The sequence below is a fragment of the Lepidochelys kempii genome, chromosome 8 (assembly GCF_965140285.1).
Source record: "Lepidochelys kempii isolate rLepKem1 chromosome 8, rLepKem1.hap1, whole genome shotgun sequence".
Classification (NCBI taxonomy): Eukaryota; Metazoa; Chordata; order Testudines; family Cheloniidae; genus Lepidochelys; species Lepidochelys kempii.
The window spans coordinates 3536910-3561708 of NC_136387.1; the positions used below are offsets into that span (position 1 = coordinate 3536910).

The following is a 24799-nucleotide window of genomic DNA, read 5'->3' on the forward strand; positions in this document are numbered from 1 at the left end:
GGCTTGAACTCTACCTTAGGCCTCATACCAGGCCTCTTATTACGAGGCCTTGATGTCTCATGCTCTCTCTTTCCACTACAGCATGAATCAAACAGCAGGAGGCCGCTTGCTCACAGTTCCAAGTCTCTTTTCAGCCAGCACTCTACCCAGAAGCTCTCTTTGCCTACATCTACATTACGAGCTAGGTGTGTGATTCCCCTGGCTGGGTAGACATACTCATGCCGGCTCTCCCTGGGTAGCCGCGGTAGAATGGGTTGTGGCAGCAGAGGCGTGGTGGGGCTGTGCTGAATACAGACCCACTGGTTTCAGGCAGGTTTGTACTTGCGGCCGCTAATTGTGCTACCATGGCTACACTGTCAGTGAGGGCAAGCAGGACTGTGTGTATCCAAGTGAGGCATCACATGCCTCCCTCGTAGTGTAAAAATAGCCTTAGCTGTTTTCTCAGGGTCATTCTACAAGTGCTTCTCTGGCTGTGTCTGGGGCTTCCTTGCTGCCTTCTCTGTCTGCTTCCATCACATCTCTGCTGCTCTGTCTCATACAACTCCCTCAAACAACGCCCAGTCCCCTGCATTTGCATTCAGCCCTCCACCCACATAGCTAAGATTCCTGAAAGGTCTTTCATGTAGCCAGTATTTTGGGTGGTGCATTCTACTGTGGCAACTCTGTATTCCAGAAAGGAGCTTAATTGCTTTTTTTATATTTATCCTGAATGAAGAGCAGCTGCTATGCCCCCTAGCCACAACAGAGTTTCACCCAAACCGTGGCAGAGCAATAATTTCCACCACACCAGGGTTGACAAAAATATGCCTGCTGTGCTTTTAACCATCTGTGGTTAAGATTTGCAAAGAGCTTAAGGGGTTTAGGCACCCACATACCATTGAAAGTTGAGGGGCTATGGAACTTTGGAGGCTTTGAAAATCCTAGCCTGTAGTATTAAACAGGAAGGCCACGCCATACATCCTCTTCTGAGGTCAGTTCTGAGGTTAAGTGAATCTCTGAGAACAAGGCCCAAAAACCAGAGCTCTGTCACCTGGTCAAAAAAAGAGCCAAAAAATGTTTGTTTTCATATGTGACTTGGCAAGAGTTTTGAGGAGGGATTTGAATCAGGTGAGGAAGTGCCTTGCTGAACACGTTTTGAGAGGCCCTCCAGACATGGAGGATGCCATGGAAGAAAGCATGGAGGCAGAGGGAGCGAATGCGGGAGTCATCAAGCAGAAGGCAGCATTGGCGCAATGTAGGGGCCCGGGAAACTCCTAAAGAGACAAGGTCAGTGGCATAGACTGGGTTGAGGAGTCGTGAATGCAAGGACAGGGAGCTTTGTTCTTCATACCCTGTACAAAGGGGAGCTAGTGGAAGGACTTGAAGGGGGAGGAATAGCTCAGTGGTTTGAGCATTGGCCGGCTAAACCCAGGGTTGTGAGTTCAATCCTTGAGGGGGCCATTTAGGGATCTGGGGCAAAAATTGGGGATTGGTCCTGCTTTGAGCAGGGGGTTGGACTAGATGACCTCCTGAGGTCCCTTCTAATCCTAATATTCTATGAGGAGGGTTACTTCCTACTGGAGAAGAGGAGGTTGCAGTATGTAAAGTCTTAAAAAAGGAGAAATTGCACTACAGCCAGGCTCACTCAGCATTTCTGAAAAGTATACGGTCTGGTCCTCTGTCAGTTCTGGTACATTCCTGGAGTTTCTAATCAGCCTAAATGGCCCATTCCCTGTTGCTTCCCTGGATCATGCTACAGCTGTATATAGGTGAGTGTTTTCTTGCTTTACCACTGTATTTCTTCAGAAGACAAAGTGAGATTCATTTGATTTTTGGAATGTTACAGAGCAAATGGTATTCATTGTTTCTATTTGTATATACACCCCTACCCATGTATAAGGTTGTAAACATGTATGTGACTCGCATTTATTGTTTCTGTATGTGTATATACAGTATATTCCTTTTCGCATATGAGATTGTAAATATATGTCACCTTTTAGAAGATTGTAAAAATTATTTGAATTAGTGCCAATGCAGAAGAATGTATTAGTTAATTAGTTTAGTAATTATTCAGGCGTACTATCTGGTTCCCCTTTATATGCAAAAGTTGTGTGTAGGGTCTGTTGGTTATTAAGACAGATTTAGAAAAAAAAATTACTTCTGTGTTGTTGTTATAGTTATGCAAAGCCAACGTTTCCTGTCTGCCCTGAGCTGAGCTGCCAGCCCCAGGTTGGAGCCATTATTTTTAAATATTAATGGAGAAATGTTTTTATAAAATGAGACAAAGCACGGGATTTTGTAAAGCTCTCTGCCTTGGCTGGACTCTGTTCCAATTAACATCAACGGCAAAACTCCCAATGGAAGGAAGGTGGGAGCAGAGTTATAGCAACACGCAGCACTTTCAGAAATCCCACCCAAAACATTTAATTATCTTCCATGTAAAATCTGGCGCAGAAGTACTACAAGAGATGCATGTTACAAGGAGAATTAGAAAAACCTGAGAGACTGGGTAGGATACTGGCCACAATTTCCAAACCTGGGTGCCTAGAGTTAAGCTCCTAAATCCATATTTAGGCATCTAGGGGAATTTTCAGAAGAGCCAATGGCCTTAGGAGCACAGTGGGCTTTGCTCCTAAATCAAACTCCTAAATAAAACTTTCAGTGGGCCTTGTGCTCCTAAATCACTTAAGTACTTCTGAAATTCTGTCCTAGGTGCCTAAATATGGACTGAGTAGCCTAACCTTAGTCACCCAGGTTTGGAAATATTGTCCATGGTGTATAGAGCTGTTAAAATGCCAAACAGGAGGAAGCAGCCATTCTAATGCTTACAGTAACTGCAATATTCATAAACCACTATCTGACAACCAGGGAAAGATTAGGAAATTGGTAGAAAACAGTGAGAGACAAAAGTTGATTTTATCCCTTCACCAATTCCCATTGAGATTCAGCGGGCAAGATAACATAGCACCAGGGTACATGATGCTTTCTGTGGAGCCAAAACCACACCGGGATTTGCTGCAGCCACAGGAAATCCAAAATATTCCTAACCTATTACCATGCCCCTTATGGACCTAATGAGGAGGCCCCTGAGGACCCTTTATCCACCACTCCTTCAACCTGAAAGAAAGTCAGTTTTCAGGCCTTCATTTGTGGTTGCTTCAATAATATCTTCATATGGAAACATACTTAGGGGTCAAAATGACCATTAGTCACGTCTCACCCATCTTAACTTAGCTCAGCATTGTTAAATCTTGGAACAAACACTATATTTATCAAACACTATATTTATCCTTTTATCAACTCGGCCCCTGGAGAACCTGTTACTCATGCTATTATCTAACTTGCTCTAAGCGAATGTGAACAATGGAGCTGGTAGGGAAAAAAAATCAATGTTTTTTCAACAAAAAAGGCAAAGATTTTTTTGCAAAAATTATCCCCTTTTCAACCAGCTCTAATGTACAACCCACACTAGAAGCATATGCATCTTTGCGTCCCCTTTAGTAGCTAGTCTACATAATAGGAAAAGAGTCTATTATAGTTACCCCTTAGTGGAGTTACTCCCTTATATCAAGTAGCAGAGATGTATGCTTTTAGCACTGGAGGCCACGGGTTCAAACACTGCTGATGACCCAAAAGAGACATTGATAAATATGGTGTGAGTAGCCAATTATGAGCTCAGTTGTGTTTTGACCTTTATATGACTTTAATTGCCCTTCTCTGTTTAATCAACAATTGCACTGAGTAGCACTTACTGGGTAGACACACTGACCTCCGTGGGACTGCTCATATAAGCAGTTGCGACTTAATGTGAGTATTGGGCCAAGAATCAGGCCCCAATGGAGGTATTAAAGTGTTTAGATATAGCTAGGGCCCTACCAAATTCATGGTCCATTTTGGCCAATTTCACAGTCATAGAATTTTTAAAATAATAAATGTAATGATTTCAGCTGTTTAAGTCTGAAATTTGACAGTGTTGTAATTGTAGGGGTCCTGACCCAAAAAGGAGTTGCGGGGGGGGGGTCACAAGGTTTTTGTAGCGGGGGGGTTGCCTACAGCCACCGCTTTCTGGCCACCCAGCTCTGAAGTCAGTGCAGAAGTAAGGGTGGCAATACTTGACCTCCTACAATAACCTTGTGACCCCTCCCCCCACCCCCGCAACTCCTTTTTGGGTCAGGACCCCCAATTTGAGAAACACTGGTCTCCCCCGTGAAATCTGTATAGTATAGGGTAAAAGCACACAAGACCAGCTTTCATGGAGGGTGACCAGATTTCACCATCTTTTGATGCGTTTTTCTTGGCCGTGAATTTGGTCGGGCCCTAGATACAGCCAATAGTGTGATTTTGCTTAACTGAACTAAAGGTACAGTTACACTGCCGCTGGGAGGTACTTCCCAGCTCAAGTAGTCTGCTCAAAATAGCTGTGAAGCTGGAGGTAGCATGGGCGATTGCTCAGGCTACCCTGCTGAATGCATGCTCGGGGGTTCAGGCGGGTTAGCACACAGGCTATTCTGAACTGCCACCCATGCTACTCCCTGCTGCACGGCTCTTTTTAGCTCCGACAGAGTTACATGTGTCTGTTTCCTCAAACTGGGAAGCACCATCCCAGCTGCAGTTTAGATGAGGCCTAAGATTAAGAGATGCTGTAACGAGCCGTTGGAAAGCCCTTAGCTAATTTAAAAGGTGGTTATTGGATTCATATTCTTCCATCTTTGCTAGTCCTCTCAGGAATGTTAGTAACACAGGAAGAAAAGAAGGAAGGGAAACTCCAGGGACCACATTTTTCTAGTGCCAGTGCTCTTTGGAAACAGTGTCTTAGACATTCTGGTGCCTCATTCCATTTTTTTGTAAACTCCAATTTCCGCTGCTCTCCAGGGTAGAGAATGCAAATGAGAGACATTTTCTCGTTGAAAGCGTTTGCCGAATGGCGCTCCCTTTGCGTCATGCAGGGTTGGATAACATGAAGGTGGACAGAAGATGTTCACATTCCCAAAGCCGTAGGGTTCCTACTTCCTAGCAGCTTGGAAATGAACAGGCTGTACTCCATCTGGTCTTATTTTATGCACCTCTGAGCTGGGCTACCCTAATACGTATTAATGTTTTGAGCTAACTAGCCCCTTCTCCTGGCTCACCACCTTGGGCTGCCAAGGCTGGTTAAGTGAGTTACTTTGCTGTAAAAAGAAAAGGAGTACTTGTGGCACCTTAGAGACTAACCAATTTATTTGAGCATGAGCTTTCGTGAGCTACAGCTCACTTCATCGGATGAAACCATGGCAAAGAGGGCTGAATTCCCCATTGCAAGGCATTGCATGGCAAAGAGGGCTGAATTCCCCATTGCAAGGCATTGCATTGCATTTTGCTGCAGTACTGCAGCAAGGCAAATAAATTTAGGCTGCCCTAGTAATAAACTAGATCATCATCTTGCAAGGTCTTATGTCTCATAAGGACACTCCTTCGGGTTCCCACAGACATCATTTTGAAGGGCTGAAGCCCTTGCATGTCACTGCCTTCTGTGCTGCTTTGTCTGTATGTCTGAATCAACCATTTGAATTTAGAAATCCAAATTGCCATCTGGGTAAGTGATAACGGAACCAAAATGTCATCCCAATAACGAGTTCTGTGGCAAAATGGTACAGACCAAATGTCACCCAGGGAATTGTGCATGGAAAAAACGATGGGCCTATTTGGAAGAATCTCTAGATTACCTGGGAGTCATGCCAAGAGGAAAGGAAGTTCACTCAGCTGGCTAAGAGGACCTGCTGAGCAGAACCAGGGCTATGGCTGCTGGTAACAGCACCAGCTGCCTCTCTTCCTCTTTGGAATAAGTGAGCTGGAGAGGGCCTAGACCAATAGGGTCATCCTGCCACTAGGGCTGCTGCAATAGCTAGGCACTGGAGCTGAGGTGCAATGTGTTATGGGACCAACTATCAGGAAACCAAGTCATGGGTGGTCTGGCCTAGTGGTTGGAGCAGGGGTCAGCGTCAGAGTCTGAATATCCAAGTCCAGGGTCAAGACAGAGTCAGAGCCAGAAATCAGAGCTGAGGGTGAGAACTGAAGCCAGTTCAAATGCCAGAGCCAGGAATTGAAACTGGGGTCAGAAGGGGATTACGTGGAGCCAGGGAAGGCAGGAACAGGGCTGGTTCTGAGGCTGGGACAGGACTGGAACAAGGCCATGTGCAGGGCAGGTCTGGGCTGGAGCAAGGAAAACACAAGGAGACATGCTCCTCCTCATGGCCCTTGTTCAGCATGATGCTAGAAATGACCAGGGACAGAATACAAGGAAGGTAGAAAAAACAATTAAAACTTCAGGGGACATGGGGCAGGTCATACAGCCTGGAATAGACAGGAGGGGGCAAATCCTCCACTGGCTAACGTCCCTTCGAGTCAATGGAGTTAGGCCAGCAGGGAATTTGCCCCAGTATGCGAACTCTTCTTTTTTTATTACAGTGCCCTTAGCTAAAAGAACCATCCCTGGCTGAACCATCCCTGTTAGCTCTGATTTCAGAATCACACCCACAGCCATTCAGCGGGGGTGCTGTGTGGCAGGGAGACAAACCCGGGGCTAAATGAGATGGGTTTGTCTGTAGATGCAAAGTAAAGCTGAACACGCTGTTAACCCGAGCCTGCTCTTGCAATGTAGCTCCAATGGACTTATTCCAGCTTTACAGCGGTCTACTTGAGGAGCATCAGGTTCAGTATGCTTTGTATTCAGGTATTCAGGAAAGGTGCTGGCCCATTTGATAACTGGGGTCGGGGGGTGGAGCCAGCTCTGCAGAATGAAGACCTACCCTTATTTATTCTCAGAACAGGCACGGCATAAGCAATGGCAGGGCAAGCTTCCAGCACTGGCCTGCCAATGTACCTCAACCCTGAGTGGAGAGATTACCTTTAGACACACGTGGGTGATTCTTGGCCTCACTGCCGAGACAGGCATTTAGAGCCAATTGTAACATCTTTCTTTTTTTTTGGTGGGACAGGGATGGGGATGGACTGAGACTGCCAAATTCATTTCACACCAGGTCACCAAATAGATGGCAACCACTTTCAGACCAATTTGGGCTGGGATTGAAATGGTGACCACAAGGTGAAAGACTTTCCTGCGTAACTTGAGTCCCATTTTCTCAGCTTTGCTGTGGAATCTGCGGTGCTCAAGTGCAAGTGATATCGTCTCCATTTCAATAGACATGCCAATTGTTCAACCCATGGGTTTTAAAAGATTGTTGCTCTGTACTCCCTCCTCAGGCATCTCCTTTGCCAGGATGCCTGGAAAAAAATAATGATGATAATAATAATTAATAATAGTACTCTTCACAGCTCAGGAGAGATGGGAGCATTCCCTATCTTTGTCTCCCTCCCTTCCCTCAGGGTAAGTGAGTATTGACCTCCCATCACCTTGTAACTCCTTCTCCTCTCACACTGGAGCCATTGGCTCAGTGTTCCTCACCTTTTAGGGAGCATTCTGGTGGTCATAAGTCTGCTCATCCCACTGCACAGCACAGCTGCAGGATAATGAGAGCAAAGACTAATATACAACAAGATGCAGGCCTCTGGTCAAGACTGGGAAGGCTGCCATCTTCTTTGCTAATAGCACTTGCTTATGTCCTTTCCCGGAGTATCTTAGAGGGTTTCTCCGGCAGGGCTCAGACTGGGATGACCCAAGGGGTCACTATTCCACTATTAAAACAAACTAACTAATGGAGGGTGCATGGGGGAAAGGCAAAAGGAGATCCCCTTCTTACTTAAATATTTACCTGACTGTCCTGTTCTCGGGATACAGTACTGCGTGAGATTGAGGAGTAGGGCTGTGTATCCATGGAGTAAAAGGTCTTGACTTTGCTTTTCCCTGCTCTTTCTCCCCAGCACATGGTGTGTCTCTCACAGTAGTGAGAGCAAAGGTGGGGCAGTCCGTCAAACTACCCTGCACCTACAGCGTTAGACAAATGAGTGACATCAGTGTCATGTGCTGGGGCCGGGGAATCTGTCCGTCATCTAAATGCAGCAGTGAAATTGTTCGCACGGATGGGTGGAAGGTGATATCTACAGCGAGTGGCAGATACCAACTAAAAGGTCCTATCCCCAGAGGGGATGTCTCTCTGACTATAAGCAATGTGGACCACAAAGACAGAGGGGCATACTGCTGCCGCATAGAGATTCCTGGATGGTTCAATGATATCAAACAAAACCTGAATTTGCAGGTTTACAGAGGTGAGCAAAATTCTCTTCTCTCTCTGTAGAAAGAAATCCATTCTTCTGCCATTGAGGCTTAGACTATGCACCTTAGAGAAAAGAACAGGAGTACTTGTGGCACTTTAGAGACTAACAAATTTATTTAAAATAAATTTGTTAATTTTAATAAATTTGTTAGTCTCTAAGGTGTCACAAGTATTCCTGTTCTCTTTGCGGATACAGACTAACACGCCTGCTACTCTGAAACCTAAAATATATTACTTCATCCTCCTTGTCTCTCTTTATAGAGAAACAGCGGTGTGCTCGGTGAACTTTCAAGGCCAGTGATCTGTGCTGTGCTCTAAACTATGAGCAGACACGTGTAGACATACAGTAGTGAACAATCCTATTTCATCACCCAAGAGCTAGGTGGGAAACGGTTTCCCATCCCATAAATAGTCTCAAGAACAAAAATATTTTTTTGTCTTAAATCAGGACAAAAAGTCAAAATCTTGAAAATATTCACAAACTGAAAAATTCACAAACCAAAGAACAGTTCTTTTTTTTTCTTTCATTTCAAGTCAATCGAAACATTTTGTTATGCTAATTTTGAAATGTTTCTTTTTGACTTTGACCTTTTAAAATCTTTTTCTGTCTAATTAGTCTAAATTTCAAAATGAAGAGTCATTCTGAACTGGAAGATTGGAATTTTTCATTTTGAAAAAAAATCAAAATGTTTCTGTTTGACTCTTTTGAAATGTTTTTTTTTTTTCTCAACACTTTTTGTCTGAGTTAGGAAATTCATCAAACCCAATCCTGTTTTGGGAACCATCTTGATTTTCATGAATCAGCATTTTTCAACAAAGAACTATTAAAAAATTCACAGCTGCCTCTAGTCATGGGGAGGGACTAGTGAAGTCCTTTTCAACCTCAGTCTGAAGTGCACTTTCATATTACAGCGCCCTAGGGAGACTCAGTACAAACAGGTGCAATTCCACTGAAGTCAGCGGAGTCACACTTGCTCACATCACATTAAATTTGATCTCATTGCTTTAGCACCAGTTGGTCATTCAGTTAATTTTTTTGTTTTGTTTCCCCAGCCTGAGGAAGATACAGCACAACTCGGGATGATGGCTGGTCAAACATTATCTTGCAACTTTTTTTTTTTTTTTGGACAGAAAATTGAGTGTTTTGGTTTTTTTTAGCTTAACAAAAATGTTCATAGAATGTGTCTGCTTTCCTTGAAAAAAATTGATTTTTCATCCCAAAAATGAAAATTCCAAATTGAGAAATGTTTGGCTTTAGGGATTTTGGCTCTAAATTTTCAGTTTTTGGATTGTCCATTTTGGACAAAAAAATCAACATTGGCCATGCAAAAAAAAGTGTTCCAACCAGCTCTAATTTGAGACTCATTTCTGACCTAATTAACTGGCCTTTTAAATTACCTGTTCATCAGCCTTTTCTCAGAGTTTTGGCAAATAGATTGTTTAAATTCAGTTATGGTTTGGCTTTGTTTTACTTAAGTTCTATTGAAGATGTTCTGATCCGGCTTCTCTTTATGTCATTTCAGCACCTGCTACTCCCGCAACAACCACCACAACTGCCCTCCCAACACCCACTACTCTGCCCCTGACAACCACTATTGCACTCCCAACACCCACTACTCCCACAACGACAACCACAGCTGCCCTCCCAACAACCTTTCCTGCCCTGACAACCATTTTTCAGACAGCTTCTGTGTGGACTGAAGATGATGATTTCATTTTTTTCACAACAGAACTTGTTCTCCCTACTGAAGGTATGAAAAGCAGACAGCTCTGAGCACCTCTCTCACTGTGCCATGGCAAGGTTGGCACAAAAAGGGCAGAAAAACCTACCTTAATATGGAGCACTCCTGTTACCCCAGCACATGCTGATGAATTATCTGTTCTTTTACCTATTAAGTGAGGGATGCTTTCAGTCTACTTTGCCACCCATTTTAGGCTGAAAGTTTTTAATGTAACTTTGTTTCATTTTGATGCTATTGAGCCATGCCCTTTCACTAATACTGGTATAAATTTACAATAACTCCATCGGCGTCAGTTCTCTGCTGGAAGGCATTTTAAGAATTAATGTTGCAGGTTTCACTGTGTCCAGAAGTAGTGCTGACTCCTCTGTGTCATATACACTTATCCCTGTTGCAGTCATACATCTCTCTCTGTGCTGTCTCCACTTCCCTGCTCCACAAGACACAGTCCAGTTCCACTTCCCTTCCCTTCTGCTCTTTCTTGTTTTCCTCAAGCACCTTTGTGATGTGAACAGCTATGCCACTTAGATACTTTCCGGAGACTAGATCCTCTTGTTTAGAAGGCCTCAGGCTGGTAGTGAGTGGTGGGACAACAGGGTGAAGAAACAAAGATCCACTCAAGTCTTTATATTAACTTGGGCACCAATTCAGAAAAATACCCCTGTTGAGGAAGGTTGCTTAAATACCTGCTGTGCTTGATGAAGTCAACAGGACTCACGAACATATTTAAAATGAAGCACATACTTCAGGGCTTTCCTGCGTCAGGGCCTTATTATTAATTAGTTAGCAGCACTGATAAACTACTTGCCTTTTCATTCATTTTCTTAACGCTGATGTTGGTCTTGTTTATCTCCAATTTTATCTGTGTTAATGACTTCATTTCCCCAGACTGATGTTTGCACACAGTGCTGCTTGCAACTGTTTCCAGTTTTTATTTTGGTTGGTACTCGTGACATGAACATTTTGGGACAGATTTTCACAAATGGCCTCCAATACTGCACCCATAATTTCATGCCCACAGTTAAAGGCGGGCACAATTAATTATGCCCACACCTGAGTGCATTTAGATGCCTACCCACCAGAATTGCCAGTGAAGTAAGTTGTCATAGTTAGGCACCTGAATTGCCGACATAAATAGTGTCTACACATTTTCACCCACATTTAACTAGCAGCTCAAAATTGTAACAGCAATTTGGAACACCATTTTTAAGAAAAGGCTGGTCTTCTTAAGTATCTTATTTTATTTTGTCTCCATGACTACAGAATCACCAACTCCGGTTCTGATCTCCGAGGGGACTGAAAATGTCAATCCTGCTTTCACTACAGAAGGTGGTGTTCTCAGTCCAGGTATGTGTGATGATCATACCGGAGCAGAAGACATTTGATCACTGGGTTCAGAGCTCTGACAAGTCACCATAACCAGAAGTGTTGGCTGTTCTTGAATGTGAATCAAAGATTCATTATAGTTATTTAATCATCTGGAAACAATCTGTATCACGAGTCCCTGTGGGTGCTGACTCAGATCAAAATGCTTCAGCTGATCAGGAAATCACAGTGTGAGGAGTGAATCCACATCATGGGCGAGAAAGCGTTAAAGGCCAGTTAGGCACATTCACTCCACTGGAGCGGTAATTAGATCATTACTTGTCAGCTAGAGAGCATGGGACTAAAGGATGATCAGCTGATGAACTCAACAAACACCTGGGCCTTATAAATAGGCTGAAGGAGTTCAGTATGGAGGGAGAACCTGGAGGCTGGCTGGTTCCTGTGAAGGGACAAAATGCCAGAGACTGGAGGCCTCAGGAAAACTTGTGCTGGGTGGGACAGTGCTTGATACCTGAGCCAGGGAAGGCAGGGAAACCCCATGGGAAGGTTTCAGAGTAGCAGCCATGTTAGTCTGTAGCCGCAAAAAGAAAAGGAGGACTTGTGGCACCTTAGAGACTAACAAATTTATTTGAGCATAAGCTTTCGTGAGCTACAGCTCACTTCATCGGATGCATTCAGTGGAAAATACAGTGGGGAGATTTATATACATAGACAAGATGAAACAATGGGTATTACCATACACGCTGTAATGACAGTGATCAGGTAAGGTGAGCTATTACCAGCAGGAAAGCACGGGGAGAAAAAACCTTTTGTAGGGATAATCAAGGTGGGCCATTTCAAGCAGTTGACAAGAACGTCTGAGGAACAGCCGGGGGGGAATAGTTTTACTTTGTGTAATGACCCATCCGCTCCCAGTCTTTATTCAAGCATAAGTTAATTGTATCCAGTTTGCAAATTAATTCAGCAGTCTCTCGTTGGAGTCTGTTTTTGAAGTTTTTTTGTTGAAGAATTGCCACTTTTAGGTCTGTAATCGAGTGACCAAAGAGATTGAAGTGTTCTCCAACTGGTTTTTGAATATTATAATTCTTGATGTCTGATTTGTGTCCATTTATTCTTTTACATAGAGACTGTCCAGTTTGACCAATGTACATGGCAGAGGGGCATTGCCAGCACATGATGGCATATATCACATTGGTAGATGTGCAGGTGAACGAGCCTCTGATAGTGTGGTTGATGTGATTAATCCCTATGATGGTGTCCCCTGAATAGATATGTGGACACAGTTGGCAATGGGCTTTGTTGCAAGGATAGGTTCCTGGATAAGTGGTTCTGTGGTGTGTGGTTGCTGGTGAGTATTTGCTCCAGGTTGGGGGACAGAATATTATATCAGAAGTACAAGGAAACTTGTGTTCCACAATGGGGGATTTAATATACATAAAAACACAGCTTCATTTTTTATACAACAAATTTAATTATATTAAGCACAGTAATTAAATTCTAAATAACAAACTTTTTCCCTCACATCCATCTAAATCTTCCTTATAAATCGAAACACTGGTGACCTCTTGTTCACTAGATTGATGGCTTGAGTCTGGAATGGTAGTCAGTTAATGTATGGGAAGGGTTAGGTTGATTCTCTTGGACTTTGGACTACGCTTGCACATTTTGTTACTCTGGAAGTGGTTTGAACTGGCCGCTTCTCAGCCAGTGGGCTGAGTGACACACAAGGACAGGTGTCCTGCAGGGGGTGGTGGAGATGCAAACCTCTGCAACACCGCACTTTGACATAAGGGGGACTCTTGAGGTGATGATGCACCATTACACACAGTTTCTAGTATCCCAATGGAAACTGGAGGACAGTAGGTCACTACCGTAGGGTCTCTAATGCATGTCAATCTCCATCTGGCTGTAACATTTCCCCACTTCACTAACTGGAACAGGCCTTGTTTGTTCCTGAGTCCTGTCCTTGTCCAAGGTACTGCTTTCTGAGATTTGATCTGACATCAATTCAAATGTGGCAGCCACCCTCTTGGCCAGAGACTGAACCAGGGACCTCCAGAACTAAAGGCATGACCTGTGTGTTGTCTCTTCCCTCCCCCCCCCCCCCCCCCGCCGCAATGTCAATAGCCCACTTGGGGAAATGTCAGCAAATAGGGGCTTAAAAAAGAGGAAATCCAAACTTCAAGAGTGACAATGCACCAGGAAGTCATTGCTCTGACCGTGGGAAAGTCATTGCTGTGGTCTTCAGCTAGCGCCATGCTGTCTCTCAAGGGCCCCAAGAACAACAGATTTGAGAAATTCTCTTGGTTCAGTTACTTCTTGTAGGCACATTTGCTTTCCTGTTTTTTCAGACACAGCTGATGTGTGAAGAGAACATGGGCTTTCTAAAAACGCTGTCTCACCTTTTGAAGGAAACATTTGTTCCTTGTAGCTCCCTCCTTGGTTAAGACACAAGTGAACAGGAGTGTGCTGGCCCTTGTGGATATTCATTCAAGCCTCATAGCCCGTTAGCCCCCATTGGCAGGCTTTGTTCGGGAAAGGTTAAAAACTCGAGCAGCAAATCAGGACTGAGTAGAGCTGTGTGGGAGAAGCTTGTCCACAAAGTCGGCCCACACAGTTCTTAGCATTAAACTGAGCTTTTAGCCCCTCGTTCTTTCAGCTTCTGAAGTGGAGGCAAAGCACCAGAGGTGTGTACTGCTCAGCCTTTGGTGGTAGGACCCTCAAGGTTCAGAGGTAGCAGGGCGAGGGGATGAGGTGTTTGAATTGCACTCGGATCTGAATTTTGAGGCCAGACTGAAATCCACGTCTGGCTCCATATTCAGCTCTCCGTTTCGCACTTTGGGCCCAGGCCTACGTATCATACCATCCACTTTCCTTCCTTGTGCTCCATCAGCTGGGCATCGCTCTGCAGAGACGTTACTGGAGTAAAAACATCATATTTAAGCTGACCGATGAAACATTTATTAGGTTACTTTGAGGAGCCACTGAATGATATCTTCTCACATGCTGTAGCCTAAAGTGATTTGATCCAGTGCAAAGAACATATGAAAATGCTTACTCTGTAAGTGGTAACCCATGTTCTAAATGGTCTGCAAAGTGCTCTGATGGAGTAGAAAAACATAGTAAACCATTGCAGCTTAAACTCCCTGATCGGATCATTCAGCATATGTCTACACTGCAATAAAACCCTGTGGTGCCAAGTTTCAGAGCCCAGGTCAGTCTACATGGCTATTTTTAGCCCCTCAGCCTGAGTCCTGTGAGCCCAAGTCAGTTGACCTCAGCTCTGAGACTCAGTGTTGTGGATCTCTTCATGCAGTGTAGACTTACCCTCTTTGTGTTTCCTTTTGCATTCCATGGCTGAGAAAGGCAGCAACAGGACTGATGAAATCACGTGTTGCAGTCCTTCTTCTTCTGAGCTTCTGCGTTCCAAAGCAGTGTTTACTCGAGGAACTGCTTTTAGCTTGTCTTCTTATGCTTTGTTTCAGTGATGGGAATTGCCACTGTCCAAACATCTACTGTGAGGTCTGATGATAGTCACACATCCATAGACAGTCCATTTCCTACAGGTAGAGAGAATGTCACCATTTGCAAATATACCATGTTTACATGCTAGTAATGCCTTCCAGGGAATGAGCCAAATTATCCTGTAAGGTGGCTAGATTTGATCTGGGTGTGATCTGCTCTAGGGGGAATCTGTGGCTGGAAAAAATACATTGTGAAAACGTGACCTGACAGGATTTGGACCTCTTTGTTACAGTGGCTCTGACTTCAGTATGCTACACATGCATACTGATCAAATGTAGCACAGCTTATTTCAGCAAAATAACAGGACAGGCCTACTGTATTGTGAAAACTCTGAAATCTGGGGTGAACCCCAGGAGTCCTGAGACTCTGTTAGAAGTTTCTGTTTATTTTAATTCCAGGGACAGTTCCCCCAGTTACGGTCCAGACAGCCCCTGAGGCAAGTGAAGTGAATGCTATTTCTTACGCTACATTTCCCTTGACATCTGCAGGAGACTCGCCGAAAGAGGGACTCGGTGAAGGTCTGGAGAGTATAATTAATTTTTATATTTGCTGTAGCCTCGTTGGTGTGTGTGGGTTTGCAGAGGACAGTGGAGTTGTCAGTGAAGATTAATTAAGTGGGGTGGACAGGCAGTTTTGGAAGAAAGCTGAGAAGTTCCCTTTTTTATATTATCCTGCATGAACAATAGAGAACAGGGACATAAGGAGAGGATCCTGCTCCCAGGTGTACATGCGGGTAACTCCATTGAAAGCTGTCTAACTGAGAGCAGAATATGACCCACGGAATTCAAATCTTTCTACTGCCCTTAATAAAGCAGCGTACTTTTCCTCCTCATAAGGGCAGGCAATCCAATATATATGCATGCGCTGTACCATCTGCTGGTTAAATAGTTCATCTCGGCACTCCACAGCCTAATCTGCGGAGCACAGCACGGTTCTGCAGGTGGCTGCCGAGCAATTCAGAGGCATATTTATTATGTCTGTCATTGTTGCAGTTTTAAATTCACAAGTCATTCATTTAGGGCAAAGGTCTGATGGCACTGAAGTCAGTGGCAACACCCCCCCGCCTCCCCGCCGCTGACTCCAGGGAAACATCGTTTGTCCCTGAGTGTGTTGCTACATCCTATAGAAAGGAGAAGTGGGATAGATGAGGTGGTCACACATTTTTGTTGCTTCTGTAGGCTGTGCATTGCCCACACACCAGGGGCCCCTTGCATCCTCCCCCATGCCCACCTCCACAAGTTACCTGCGTGCCACACTCCCATCCCTCTCTATTTCAGGGACTCTCTGCACCCCCTGCCACTCATGCCAAGGGCTATATGTACTCTCCATTTTCCCCTCCAATGCCAGGGGCTCCGTGTGCCCGCACTCTCCTCTTTGCTCGGCCGGTACAGTATTTCATACCATGAGGCTGTTCCTAAATGCAAAACTCAACTCATGCTTAACTACGGAGTCTTAATTAGTACCTGCCCAATATTTAGAGGCTCAACCTGAGAGCTAATTTGGATCTCTCTCTTTTAGTGACCACTCATTGTGCCTGCTCTTTGAATTGTCTTGTTGGTGTTATGAGACTGGAATATCTGACTTTAGTTCTGGGTTTTGGTGGCACTTCTTTTTAAAAAAAAAATCCGTTTTGTTTCAGTGACAACATTTTTTCCACCTGCTAGTCACGCTTATCAAGGATTGAATAAAAGTGCATCTATTTCTTATATACCCCCAAAAAAGATTGCTCTGCGGGTAGGGAGAACGTTATTGAAATTAAATACAATGATCCAAGCCGTTCTCATGACTACAACTGGCATTTGTCACGTAGCAGGACGGCTGGAATTGAGACCGGCATGGGGTAGTATGTCTCCTGATGGTTCTAATTTACTTTAGCAGGTCCTTGGATAATTGGTCCTTTGCTGAAGGCAAGACTCTAACATGTTTTGTTTGAGCAGCCTCTTTAGTATAGCTAAGGAGGAATTTATGCCAGAAATCAGATGATTATTGCTTTTTGATCGGGATGGGAATCAAGCACAGATGGACCTGACCCAGCCCAGGAGGAAATGCAGTGAATGTGCTATTGTGTTGAGTACTTTATTTTACAAAAGGGCTGCCCTGCTGATGTTCTAGCTGGAACTCTAAATGGAACAGTGTGGTATCAAGACCAACAACAGAGCCTGAACCAGCAAACAACACACCACTGTTTAAATGAGTCACACTCTCACACACCCATGCAAAGGAATTATGACTGACTTCTCCCAAGAACAGAGTGAAGTGGATGTAAGTGACAAAATACTGAAGAGCAGTTGAATGATATCGAATAAAAAAAAGAGGCCAATTTTTGCTGCTGACTGTAATTCCATTTATCATGCCATTGCATTAGGTCCTTTGTGAACAAATGTGTTCAACACAATACATTGATTAAAAGCACACTGCACTTTAAGCATGGTATAAGTTAAGGCTTGTACATTGCTAGTGAAATCTTGGCGTGAAAGTGAGGATTGGAACTGACCTCTCTCTAAACAAAAATTTCAAATTCTGTGGGCTAAATGCTCAAACCTAGGCAGCTGACCTACATCCACAAGTACAGTATCCCTAACTGAGCACTAACATTCCCACATAAGCAGACGAACTCTACATTTGCATGTGTAATTTATGAGGCCAGTTTGGCAGACTGCTCCCTACTATTTTAATGACCAACATCGCACATCACTTTGTTCATTGTTGCATATTCCTGCAAAAGCAGCACCTGGAGGAATGTGCTTCTGGAATTAATGAACTCCAACGTGGTGGAATGCAGTAGCCTGAAGTTGGATCGAAAGAATGCTAGACCCAGGCCCCAACTGATAAAACCTTCTGTGTTAAGAGGTGCCCAGGTTGGAAGCTGTGGAGTTGTAAGTCAAGTCAGAATTGGGCTCCTTTTTATCAGCTACTTTCCACTGCTCCACTCACATGTCTTCTTAAAAATTTTATTTTTGTTTCTTTCAAGATAAATAAAAAGAGAAACAGCTCCAGGGGGAGCAAAGAGGACAGAATATTATATCAGAAGTACAAGGAAACCTGTGTTCCACAATGGGGGATTTAATATACATAAAAACACAGCTTCATTTTTTATACAACAAATTTAATTATATTTAGCACAGTGATTAAATTCTAAATAACAAACTTTCCCTCACATCCATCTAAATCTTCATTATAAATCGAAATACTGATGACATCTTGTTCACCAGATTGATTGGCTTGAGTCTGGAATGGTAGTCAGTTAATTTACCATTTAGTGAAGTCAAACGTCCAGACACTTGTCTTAGGAAGTCTGTTTCTATGTACGGGTGAATGTGCATGTGACTCATTCAGACACCAGAATGTTTTTGCCAGTATAGGTTAGTTTTTATATCACACATTTGCCTTCAGAGCATGATCTGTAATGTCACTGCAGCAGTCTGTTTGAATGTTAACATGCCCAACCCAGTAACGCATTGAGTTCAGTGGGCTGCTCTTTAATCACAACGGGCCCAATCCTGTGAGGCATTTAAGTATCTCCTGTGAGGAGCTTACAAGTCTAAGACGTCAGCATCTTGCAGAACTCAGTCCATTATAAACTAAGGTCAGTCCATTGCTAGCACTATATCACCATGGCATGATTTAAAGTTCACTGTGAACATGATTTAAATAAGAAATGAGCAAACAAAGCTTTTCAGAGCATTGCCCTTTGTGATGCATCAGAAACTCATTGTGTGGAGACCACAGCTTCCTTATTTTACAAGTTAAAGAAAATACATAAGAACAACCATATTGGGTCAGACGAATGTTTCATCTAACCCAGTATCCTGTTTTCTGACAGTGGCCAATGCCAGATGCTTCCAGGGGAGTAAATAGAACAGGGCAATTATCAAGTGATCTATCCCCAGTTGTCCAGTCCCAGCTCCTGGCAGTCGGAGGTTTAGGGACACCCAGAGCATGAGGTTGTGCCTCTGACCATGTTGGCTAATAGCCATTGGTGAAACTTATCTAATTTTTTTCCACCCAATTATAGGTTTGGTCCTCACAACGTCCCCTGGCAATGAGTTTCACAGGTTGATTGTGTGTTGTGTAAAGAAGTACTTCCTTTTTGTTTGTTTTAAACCTGTTGCCTATTAACTTCATTAGGTGACCCCTGGTTCTTGTGTTATGTGCAGGGGTAAATAACACTTCCTTATTCACTTTCTCCACACCAGTCATGATTTTATAGACCTCTTTCGTATTCCCCCTCATTTATCTCTTTTCTAAGCTGAACAGTCCCAGTCTTTAATCTCTCCTCATATGAAAGCTATTCCATGCCCTTAATAATTTTTATTGTCCTTTTCTGTACCTTTTCCATTTCTAGTATATCTTTTTTGAGATGGGGTGACCAGAACTGCACACCATATTCAAGGTGTGGGGGTACCATGGATATATATAGATCAGTGGTTCCCAAACTTGTTCTGCCGCTTGTTTGGGGAAAGCCCCTGGCGGGCCGGGCCGGTTTGTTTACCTGCTGCATCCGCAGGTTCGGCCGATCGCGGCTCCCAGTGGCCACGGTTCACTGCTCCAGGCCAATGGGAGCTGCTGGAAGCGGCGGCCAGTACGTTCCTCGGCTCGCGCTGCTTCCAGCAGCTCCCATTGGCCTGGAGCAGCGAACCGCAGCCCCTGAGAGCCGCAATTGGCTGAACCTGCGAGCGCAGCAGGTAAACAAACCGGCCCAGCCCGCCAGGGGCTTTCCCTGCACAAGCAGGGGAACAAGTTTGGGAACCACTGCCTTAGCTACAAATGAGATTCATCCTACAATTTAAAGCTTCTTTTTTATTTGGGACCAGATTCTGACAATTTTACTTACACTGAGTAGGACCTTTCTTCACAAATTTGACTTCACATAGTTCGGTTCTGTTCGACAAGGGATCAGACTTTGGGCCATACTCATTTTATTCTCTGCTTTTTCTGTTGTCAGAGGCTTCAACGGATTCAAAACTTCAGTCAGAGGAAAGTGTAGATAATCCAAACCAGGTAAAAACTATTCTAAGTCTGAGAAGCAGAGCTTGGCAAAAATTTTCATGCAAACAGTTTTTCCATAAAAAAAAATGCAAATTTGGGTTGACTGAAACCATTTGTGAATTTAGGTCACATTCGATGAAGCATTTGAGCTGGAAAAAAAAAAGTTTAAAATCTTTTTTTTGGAAATGTCAAAACCATTTTGCCTTTAGTTTCAGAAAGACATATCGTGTTGGAATGTAAAAAAATGGAAAGTTTTAAAAACTCTGGAAAACAAAACAAAACCTTCCAATATTTATTTTGAGTTGAACAAAATTATTTTTGTTATTTTTCAGCTCAACCACAAAACTAAAAAAACTGCTATTAGCCCAGCCCTGCTCAGAAATGTCTGATTAGCTAACAGCCTGCCTGACCTGTCAGTCATTTATATAGCATTTTATGCTAAGGTTACACTGTCTGCAAAGTAGCATGGTAGGTGGTTTTAAAATTTTTACAGGGGAATGTAGGAATTCCCAGACTGGCTCAGACCTATCGTCCATCTCGTCCAGTTTGCTGTCTTTGACAGTGGCCAGCACTGAATGGTTCCAAGAAAGGTGCAAGAAACATTGGCTGATGTGTTGTGCCATTTTTCATGTCACCTACTTTTTGTCCTCTACTGTTCCATACAGCAGTATGCTAGTTTGTCCTCATAGATCAGTTGTGTGTGGATGACCTGTACCAGCTGAAATGAAAGAGGGGAAAGGGCTAGAGTGTCTTAGTTGGATGTGTCATGCTGAGTCTGACCAAGTGCAACATACGGATTTTTATAAGATCAGATGACAATGGCTGTGTGCGAGGCAAGAAAAAGTTTCTCCGCCTCCCTGGTCTCACACCCCAGAACTGATCCAGATGTGCTGGGAATGGTGATTCTGTGCTGCCTCCCCTCAGTTCCAGAATTAAGTTTTTCTTACTGTATAAAATATTCATGAACTTTGCAGATAAAATTTCTCAGATTCAAACCATGCTGTCTGCTGCTGTGGAAACAGGGCAGTGTTTGAAAGGGACAAACACTAAGTCACCCATCTTTGAGGTTCAGCCAACGGTGTTCACTGATGGCTTTGTGGTGCAACCTGTGAATCAGACTTTTTCGCTTCTTGGCTAGTGAAGTCTAAAAATCTATAGTTGGCTGAGGGAATATCTTTTATGGGACCAACTTCTGTTGGTGAGAGAGACAAGCTTTCGAGCTACACAGAGCTCTTCTTCAGATCTGTACCTTTCCCAGACTTGAAGAAGAGCTCTGTGTAGCTCGAAAGCTTGTGTCTCTCACCAACAGAAGTTGGTTCCATAAAAGATATTACCTCACCCACCTTGTCTCGCTAATATCCTGGTACACAAATGGCTACAACAACACTGCATATTGTTGGTTGGGAGAGACAATCATTTCATAATGGGGGCCAGGATCTGGCTCAGATAAAACTGGGGCCTAGATCCAACCACCCCTGGTTTGGGTTTTGCTTAACCAAAACCCACCCAAGGAGATTTTGCAAAAGTAACCTGTGGTTTTGCCAAATCTCCAACTAATGCAAAACAAAAATAAGCTTGGAATTATCACAATACACAATCCAACTATCTTTCAAAACATATCACAATGTTGCATGTAGAATTCCTGATTTTTCTTCGTATTCATGAGGAAGGCTCAGAAAATCCATCCTGAAATTTACTCTGCAAACTCCTGCTGATTGCAGATACAGTATTTCAGCGTACTCATCGGTCAGACCAACCAGATGTTAATTAAACTTAGCAGAGAAAAAGCATAGTTTAAAAGTCATTTCTGCTTTCTTCCCCCCATTAGCACCTAAAGAATGAAATTCCAACCATAATCATCTCTGTGGTAGTGACAGTCATTCTTCTCTTCACATTGGTTCTGGTAGTGTTATTGACATGTAAGTACTGGATGGTAGGTGTCCATCTTAATGCTCTGCATTGGCTGCCTGTCCGATGTGGATCCCTTTTGCATCTTTCTGTCCTCCAAATATTGAATTGCTGACACAAAGGCAGATGTGAACTATGCATTAAATCTTGCTGTTCATTGCCTGAGTGCTTTTGATTCTTGCTGACTGCATATATGTGAAAACAGTTCATTCTTATTTAGTGAAGACTGGGCCAAAAGTGAGGCCTGGTCATAACCAACCCACTATGGAGAAGGAATTTGATTCTAACCTCATGCTAGTTTTACACGGATGTAACACCCCAAGGTATTTTGGAGCTGCATAGCAAAAGGCAGATGTTGAGCTGCAAATCCAGACACGGGGAAACTGATGCTTAAAAGCTTATGCTTAATACATAAGTAACAGCACTGTTTTACAGGCAAGGGAAAAGAAAGGTTTGGGGTACAATGTCTTGCTTGGTGGGTATTAGTTATATTTTGTCAAATGAGGAACAAACTATAGAATTTGTTCTTGGAAGCAGTTTAATATATAGATATGTACAATGGGCAAATTCTGCTCTCAGTTACAGTAGTGTAAATCTGGAGTGACTCAGCTGAAGCAGAGTTTGGTGGCTATACTGAGCCTTAGAGATGAACACATTTATTTGGGCATAAGCTTTCATGGGCTAAAACTCACTCCACGAAAGCTTATGCCCAAATAAATTTGTTAGTCTCTAAGGTGCCACAAGGACTCCTGGTTGTACTAACACGGCTACCACTCTGAAACCTATACAGAGCCTGTTTCTCCCAGTGGTGTTAATGGAGTAACACCTGCGTATGGAAAAGCAATGTGAGAAGAGAATCAGGCTCACAGTACCTATTGCTTATCAAAAGGATGATCTCTCATGCAAATGCATAGGGGAATTAACCTTATCACGGTGTTACCTTGATTCCAGGAGTGAGGAGAATACTGATGAACTGGCAGCTAGTAAGAGCAGCACTGGTAAAGATTTTCTTTACAAGTGCAGTGAACCTATTTTACTCCAGAACATTACTGGTTACACATAGCCATGTGAGTTCACTTGTTCACTTGTTTAAAATGTTTTAAAACATTTCAGTGTTCTTTATTCCCCTGAGGATCGTGTCACCCTATTCGTTTGGTGGAGGTTTGTTTTCCTCACAGGCAGGACTGGAAGAGTTTAGGAGGAATTCACAGCTGGCTGTGATGTGGAGGAAGCAACCTCTAAGGAGCCAAAACCCGTTCATTACACATGCATGTAACTGGCTTGATTCTGATCTCACTGACAGGTTTAGCACTTGTGAAAATACACTCAGTTTACTGGAGTTACTCCTGACACAGGCCGGTATAACTGTGAGTAATGTCTACACAGCAAAAAACCCAGCAGCACTGAGCCTCAGAGCTTGAGGTAAACTGACTTGGACAGGAGGCTTGTGCTGTGGGACTAAAAATAGCAGTGTAGATGTTCTGGATCCAGGCTCCAAGACCCTCACCCTCTCTGGGTTTCAGAGTGTGGGTCTAGCCCAAGCCTGAATTTCTGCGCTGCTATTTTTAGCCCTGCAGTGCAAGCCTGGCGACCCTGAATCAGTTGACGCAGCTCTGAGACTCGCCGCCATGGGTCTTTATTTGCTGTGTAGATGCACCAGGGCACTGGTCCCTGCTCAGCTGCTACAACTACATTGTCTCTGTGTCCGAGTGCATTAGAATTTCATTAGAATTATGGGTTTGTTTTTCCTTGTCAGATTCTAATTAGCACTGCTTTGTTTCTAGGTAAACGCTTGGGGAAGTATCAACTGCATACCATAAAAAGGTAATCTGTTTTGTCATTTCCTATGAAAGGGTCCAAGCTTGATCCTACTGAAGGCAATATGGGATTTGCCATTGATTGCAATGGGAGCAGGACAGATTGCACATGCTGCGTTAGGACACTGACCTCCAGACCACTTTACTCCAGACAATCAAGCATTGCTGCTTAGAAATTGCACATAATGGAGTAACAAATAGACAACCAGAACACTGAAGAACTGCTAATGGTGATGCTTGATGTCATGTAGTGACTTCAGTTCAGCGAACTAAATAACCCATTTCAGGATTTGATCAAACACCTGGAGGAAATGGCACATAAGGACCCAATCACCTGCCACATGGGTGTAAATTAGGAATAATCCCTTTGGTGTTACACTGGGAGAGAGAAGAATCTGGTGTGCACAACTGGCCTGGTTCTCCTCTGACTTACACAGCTTTTACACTAATATAACTTCATCTAATTCAATGGGGTGAGTTATGATTTACACCAGAGCAAGTGAAGGCAGAATCTGGCCCATTATCGTGCCCAACCAGGAAAACAGTTTATTCTGCTGACTCACGACAACATAAGAGTTTCATGTACAGTCCACAGTGAAGAGGTGTTCATGCCAAACAGGCAAAAGAGGATACTATGCATGATGACGGTCTCAAGAGAGGAGTGAGGCAATTCTAATTCTTTCTTCATAAGAGGGGTTTTGTTGAAATGTTTTGTTGCTTAGTCAAAATAGAGGATGGTCTGTAAACAATTTGACCAGTGGCTCATCAAGTGCAGATGTTTACCAGAGGTCAATAGCTGAATTTTCAGTGGAAAATGGCCCCCGGCCATCCGCCTTGTCTTGCACATAACCAATTCTACTGTGCTGTACAAGGGAGAAGGGGAAATTCTTTTCTGATCCCCTATGGAGATCAGTTGACACCTACAAGCATGAGACTTGAAGCCCTCTCTTAACCTGCATATTAATGTAAATGGTCCAGCTGGTGAAAATTGGCATTACTCCATTAACGACAATGCAGAGATGCCAATTTACATTAGCTGAAGATCTGGCCCCAAACTTCAGTAGGAATTGCCCAGGCAAAGATTAAGTTAAGATTTCAGGATTTGGCCCACCATGATGGGCCCATGTATCTGTTTGCTACCCCATTAATAATCTGCACTTCTTGTTACAGCTCAGATTTATCTGCAGAGCCTGAAAAAATTCTCAGTGGAGTAGAAGAGAATACCCTTTTGACTCTGCAGCAGATACCCGACGGCCATTCAATATCACAGGGAACATGTCACGATCCTGTGGAATCCAGCATCTAA

At 43.6% G+C, this 24799-nt stretch overlaps 1 protein-coding gene across 1 annotated transcript; it reads left to right on the forward strand.

Moving 5' to 3' along the window:
- The first annotated feature begins 1699 nt into the window (after nucleotides 1-1699).
- LOC140916472 (uncharacterized) lies at nucleotides 1700-24799 on the forward strand. Its single transcript, XM_073358116.2, has 9 exons — nucleotides 1700-1748; nucleotides 7837-8181; nucleotides 9713-9940; nucleotides 11192-11275; nucleotides 15178-15297; nucleotides 19725-19780; nucleotides 21597-21687; nucleotides 23461-23500; nucleotides 24664-24799. Exons 1-9 carry the CDS (start codon nucleotides 1700-1702, stop codon nucleotides 24797-24799), a joined length of 1149 nt encoding a protein of 382 aa, XP_073214217.2.

Excerpts from the sequence above, each read along its gene's own strand:
- LOC140916472 (XM_073358116.2), top strand. The coding sequence starts at position 1,700 with ATGGCCCATTCCCTGTTGCTTCCCTGGATCATGCTACAGCTGTATATA. Across the intron at positions 19,781-21,596 it reads GTGTAGATAATCCAAACCAG|CACCTAAAGAATGAAATTCC; the intron begins GTAAAAACTATT and ends TCCCCCCATTAG. Across the intron at positions 21,688-23,460 it reads TCTGGTAGTGTTATTGACAT|GTAAACGCTTGGGGAAGTAT; the intron begins GTAAGTACTGGA and ends CTTTGTTTCTAG.